The 6,701-nt window shown below is 35.1% G+C and overlaps 1 protein-coding gene across 1 annotated transcript in view; it reads right to left on the bottom strand.

Annotated features, from left to right (window-relative positions):
* Positions 1-6,001: 6,001 nt before the first annotated feature.
* The window catches only part of LOC122080321 (mechanosensitive ion channel protein 10), a 4,952-nt gene continuing 4,252 nt past the window's right edge, over positions 6,002-6,701 (bottom strand). Inside the window, exon 6 of the mRNA XM_042647270.1 lies at positions 6,002-6,577. Coding sequence (XP_042503204.1) covers positions 6,304-6,577 — 274 coding nt within the window. The 3' untranslated portion in view covers positions 6,002-6,303. The remainder of the gene's footprint in view (positions 6,578-6,701) is intronic.

The following is a 6,701-nucleotide window of genomic DNA, read 5'->3' as shown; positions in this document are numbered from 1 at the left end:
CGGGTTCATCCGGTTTTCGGTGCGGTTCGGTTTGGTTTTGGGGTTACAATACTTGAAACCGAACCGAACCAATAAGGCTTCGGTTCGGTTCGGTCCGGGTTGTTATCGGTTCGGTCCGGCCGGTTTTACCGGTTCGGTTTAGGAATTGACACCCCTATCCAAATCTATCCAAGTCACAAGAAACTCGGTGTTTTTACCTAGTCTAATGTAACTCACCTGAGTATGGTCATTTTCTTACCCCTCTTCTCTCTCCATCTCAAGAGTTTATCTTGCATCTCTCATGTAAGATGCCTAAAATAGACCAATAATTCTATTCCCTTGACTGTAACCTAGGTAGTAGCGAAATTATTTTCCCTAAAAAAACCTCAATATCCCATTGCTAACTTAAAAGGTGCTGAGGAACCTTGCATGGCCAATAGCCAAAGGCAATATCTTTGTTGTTATCGAGATAGTAAATAAGTAGTGGCAGGGACTTTCCCCTCATGGCTTTAGATCCATTGTGCCAAAACAACATCTCCATTGATGGTGGATGGTGAGCCTTTTTTCTATGTTATTTTAAAACTCAACATTGAATGGTGTGACCAATGCCTTGGCTGCTTGAATGGTCAAAATCTTATATTATACCTTGGGAATCAGGAATCAAGTATTGGTACCTTAAAAGTAAATAAATAAATAAAATAGAATGGTGTAGAACTTAAGTATTATAACATTTTAAAAGTTAAAAGGCTAAGTAATGTAAAGCAGTAAAAATCCAAATAAACATGACTTGCCTCGATACTGAATCACTTGGCCAAGTCATTGAATTTTTTTAGAAGAAGAGTTGAGTTGGAAAACTTGGATTCTCAATAATGGATTATATACTTTAAAGTGTTCGCAACTAGGAATAGAATCACATAATTGGATATTCAATTCTTACGATTGTCACATTATATATTTTCAGATGAGATTCGAAAACATAAACGTGAGTATTTACATTGCTAGAGTATCGAATTAGATCATTTGAGAATCTACCATGAACTACCCTGTCACTTGTATTTAGTAGCAATATTTTCTCTGATCCCCACATTTAAGAGATCCTTACTTTTGTAGTTGCACCTTATGCATTTTAGTATACCAAAGTTGATGTCTACATTAGCTATATATTGGTGTGTTGGATTTCATCATATGTGAATGGGAAAGATAATCAACAATGCATCCACTTTCCTAATAGGGAATATCTTGAGTGAATTATACAATTGTGATAGGACCGAAATTTCAAACTTGGTGGCATGTTAAAGATCCACAAATGCATTTAAAATACTGTCATTTATTTAACAATTATATTTGAAAATTTTCAAAAGTTCTATTTCCAATCAAAGGTTAAGATTCTCTAGCATAGTTGTTTCAACGGCTAGGATTTTTAATGGTGTTCATATTCCACACCGGTAATCTCATTTTGTGATACTTTTAAGTGGGGACTTTAACATAATTGTCGGTCAATTTAACGGGTTTGTCTATAATCGTATAGGCAACCCAAGAGGAGGGTGACTTGGGAAGTGCGAAATAAAATCCCAACTTCAAAATTTCTTTTGAAACCCTCCACAATATGCTATCTCAAATCTTCCAGGAGAAAAAAATGTTAGAAACACAATAAAATAAATAATGGAAATAAAGAGAAGAAGATACAACACACACAAGATTTATGGTGGTTTGGCACAACCTCCATACCATCATACATCCACTTCCACATCCTTTGTGGGATTGAAATTTCACTAACGCAGTCTCCTTGCAAGGTAGGAGAAACACATGCACATAGAATTCTCTTAGATCTCAATCTCCATTTAAAGGTAGGGAGAGACACTTATACACACTCTCTCCTTGCATAGAAGAAGAAACAATCCACAACTTGGGGCCTTAATACCCTCAACCAAAGATCAGTACCTCAATACCCTTCACTAGGGTTGTCCAAACCTAACCCGAACTGATGAAACCCAATAGACCAAAAACCAAATTGAACCAAAACCTATGAGCTTATTGGAACATGTTTTGGACTAGAGTTTTGTGTGACCACATAAAAACTAGATCAAAACTGATAGGACCCAATAAGAAACCTATGCTAACCTAAAATTTATAAAAACCACACTTTTTTTTCGTACTTCCGAATATATTTACATGGTAAATCAAAACCAAACCAAATACAAATCGAAATCAAACCAAAACCAATACACCGTTATTGGATCATGTTTTGATTTCACTCACTTTTACATTGAAACCGGTCCAAACTGACCAATTGACACCCCTACCCTTCACCACCATAATTGCTCAAAAATAATTCACAAAGGCCAAAACACAAGTTACCTCTCAATAGGAGGATTTTCAAGTTTTAGCTCTTATGTTGATCCTTTTGCTCAACAACTCATGCTCAAGGGTGATTTGATATGCACTGAAGTCTTTCTTCTTTCAGCCTTTGCTCTTTAGTTAATAAGATTTACAATTTTAATCCTTAAAAAAAAAATATATATATATATATATATATCTAGTGTACGAGACTTCCACATGTGCGAGATCCAAGGGGACAAGAAATACGCACCTTTTCCTTGAGAATTTCGAGAGGCTGTTTCGACTTCTTAACCACCAGAATCACAATATTCGTATCTTTACGTTGGTTACAAGTTTGATCTCAATGGTAATAAAATGATAAAAAATGTTAGCACGACCATTTCTCCACAAATTGTCTTTAGATCATCCTTGTGAAATTCAGGCTTTAATCCTATTTATAAACCACATGCCAACAAAAGAAAAAAAAAACACTAGCCATTATGATTTCAAATGAACTGATTTTTTCAAATACCGCTCGCCGGAAAAAGAAGTATAAATTTAGAATGACATCAAAATTTGGTGAAGGATGTTCAATCTATTTTTACTCCATCTTCTTTCCTGTTCATATTTCAAAAATCGGATCAAGATCAGCGAAATCATTTGGATCAGATCAGTATGCAAAATAAAATCTTCTCTCCTGGCAATCTTTTCAACGGTCAGACTTTATTTTGATATTGCCTTGTGAAAGTGTAAACGTGGCAATTTCTTGACTGCAACCTAGGTAGCAGCATTTCATTAATAATTATGTAATAAATTTTGAATCATTTCAAGCATGATTTTTAAATTTTATTTTAATTTACAATCATATGTTTGAAGAAGCTAATGATTATACACAAGCTAATTTACAATCGTGTATAATCTCTTCACAAAATGAAAATTTTTAATTTACCGTCAAATTCTTTAAATTTATAAAGAAAGATAGATGTTGGGGAAATCCCTCTCTTTCTCTCTCCTTCCCTCCTTGAAATGACCTTCCTGCCTCTATTAATTGAACCGATTGGGGCAGTCAATGTTTTATTCTTGCACATGTAGCCTCCACTACGAGATAGGGAACACTTTCTTATATATATTACATCTAAAAGGTATAATTACTAAATATAATATAAGTTTCTTATGTAACCATAAGTATAAAAATTAATTTTACTTTGTGAGCATCTCCCATTTTTAAATTTTCATCATTGTGATTAATGGCTATGTAGAATCAAACGTCAATGGAATTTAAGTTTGAAGGATTAACTTAAATGTGTGTGATATGCACAATCAATAGAAAAAGAGCATTTAGAATTTCACTAATTCATGTACATTAGTAGAGGGCTGAAATTATTGGCCAAATTCCACGAATATTATTTTTCTTCCATTTTATACAACCAACATTCCAAGCTTTTTTAGTTGGAAGGGATATGAAAAAAAGGGATGAAAAATGGTTCATTGGGAAACATAGCAAATATGCTTAAATTTAATTATCTAATTATATTGACTCTATGATCAAGCCTCATGTAGGTATAAGGCATTAAAAAAAATCTTTCGCATGAACGTGGAGAATAGATAATTAAATTCCTTAAGGAACTTAAGTATTCCACTACTAACCAACACGAGAAACACTATTAGTGATCTCTTCGCCAATGATAGTACAACCACATGGAGGATCCTCTCCTCTTGCTAGGGTTCATAGCCTAGTTTTAATGCTACCATAAAGAGAGTGTTAGTACCAATAGTGAGAGAGAGAGAGAGAGAGAGAGAGAGAGAGAGTGTGGGGAGGAGGAGCTTACTTGGACGGCCAAGCCACCTTCCTTATTAATTTAATGGAAACTCTAAAAGGAAATTCTTAATTAAAAACCACCACTCTCTCCTCTATAGTATCACTAACTAATACTATAACACTTAGAATTTATCAAATTCTCACACATCTTCGTAGAATTATATTATAATTTGCTATCTAATAGAATTCCACCAAAGAGCCTCAAGGTTACTAAATTAGGAGGCCATTGACATATCCTTATTATATAATATTAGAAAATCTTTCTAGGAAAGGAAAACTTGCATTTTTTTGGTAAAGAAAAACTTTCATACATTAAAAATGGGGTTAGGGGGAGAGAAGGGGAAGTCTAGAAAAATTGAACTCTTCAACCAAAATGCAAATATACAAGTGGTTCGGCACAAAAGGAACATAATTATGAAACTACCACACTACTGAGGGGGTGGACAAGAGTTAGAGAGAATAAAGTGTAGACAAGGTCTTGAGATCCAAGGTTGGGATATGAGAGGACATGTGCAAGAATCCACATACTAACGTCGTGTGCTTCCTTTTCTCTTTAATAATTATTTTCGGTTTTTTTTCCTCTTTTCTTTCCTAAGGGCTATTATCGAATGAGGATCTATTTTGCATTTCAATGTCATTGTGACTGCAATGAGTGGCATTTCCAGTTCATTTCTCTATCCAGTTTCAGCCTATTGCCTTTTGGAAACTTGGCAATCCTTAGTCCTCTGGAGTAGTTGGCAGCACTTTTCTACAAAAGAACCTTTGCCTTTCCTAGCTCCTCTTCCTAAGAAACCTTCCCTCTTTCTAAGTGTTTGGAAATACCCCTGCAACATCTTCTCACATGATAGAGTTGCATGGATGCTCATCTCTAAGCATCTTTACCCTATGCTTCCTTACCATTACAATAGGCCAACTCCAAGAATATAGAAGAAATGTACCAAGAAGCTCCCAGCCATGAACTTTTACCCTTTGGCATTTATTTTATTTGTGAGATACATAATTTTTTGCACTTCCACTGTTTCAATGATTTTTTTTTTTTTTTTTTGGGGGGGGGGGTGTGGGTGCTGAAAGATTCAAATTTTTTCATCTCTATGGTCAAACGGAATAATGCTTGTTCAATGAATTTTTTTGGTTAGCACCCATGCAAGTAAATTTAAAAGCATTTACAAAGCTGAATTAAATATATAATGCAAAACACACAACAATTCTAATGCAAAATATTCCAAAACCATGATACTCATTCAGTATTTTGACGTACACACTGAAATGGACTGAAAGACCAAACTGAATGCAAAAAAATTACAGTGAAACGAGCACGCCATTTTGATCGTAGAGATGAAGCATTGTGAAACTTTCAGCCAGAAACAAAATATTAGATTCAACAATTAAGATCCCAAGTGATGCTTGATGACTAAAAACAATCAAAACAAGATCAGTTCCATGTAAAATAACTTCTTATTGATCATGGAAACAGGGCAATCATTGAAATGAAAAGATGCCGGCATTCTGGATGGGTAGGTCATGAAATCAACAACCCTTTGGTAAACACATCAACTTTGAAAGATTGGAACAGAAAAAAAAAAAGGAAAAAAACACTTAAAGAGTAAGTAGAAGGGTGGTTCATACAATTCATATGGCCTAATTGTTCATAATGCCAGCATTCCTCTTGAACAATCACATGTTCTCAACTCAAGGGAGGCAAAGGCATGAAAAGAACGTGTTAGGCATATGGGTTGAAGAGCGAGAGCCATCATTCCAAACCCTAAATTCAGCCCTACAAACAGCATCAACATTCATTGTGCATAGGACCTAACACTTTCAAGCAAAACATATAATGCTTTTCCTTGAGGGAAATATTTAGCTTTGATTACCAGTACCAACCCATCATAAAGATTCAAGTTGATCACCATTAACAAATGTTAAGCAATGCTTACAATCAAAACCTTCACACAAAGGGGCATAGCTCTTCCTTATGTGGTTACAATGTTACATAGATTAAGGTGTATAATCATCTAGTTCTTCCCATGTAATGTTATCAATAGTAGTACGCCTTTTTTTTCTTTTTTCTCTGTATTAAGTTCTGATCAGGTCTGCCTACTTCTAAGGTTACACACCAGGAAAAGGAAAAACAGAAGAAAGAGGAAACATACTTTGAGTTGCCCAATGATTCTTCATACAACAAACAATCACTTTCCAATGGTAATTGATGCTGTTGATGCTGAGCCAACATAGCTGAGATGAACTTCCTGAGGTAGGAGATGATACTTAATAGAAAGCTCTTCAAATATTTTCTTTAGCTCAAGGACAAGTTCAGATCTTCTGTTATTCTTCTCTCCATAGTTTTGATGATTCATGGTGTGAAGAACATAAAGAGCCATCTTCATCTTGTTCACATTTTCGATCTCTTTCACCACCACACTGTGCTTAGGATGCCAGTGTTGAGGCTTGCCCTCTATGTACCTGGAACCCCAATCAAAACAGTCAAAAGGTAACATAAAGCAGGAACCATAAAGAAGTTTAAAACCCTACTAGACAATGGTATTCCACAATGCAATAACCCCCCCCCCCAAAAAAAAAAATTTTT

This window comes from Macadamia integrifolia, chromosome 5, assembly GCF_013358625.1.
Source record: "Macadamia integrifolia cultivar HAES 741 chromosome 5, SCU_Mint_v3, whole genome shotgun sequence".
NCBI lineage: Eukaryota > Viridiplantae > Streptophyta > Magnoliopsida > Proteales > Proteaceae > Macadamia > Macadamia integrifolia.
This window is presented reverse-complemented; position numbering and strand designations above follow the sequence as displayed.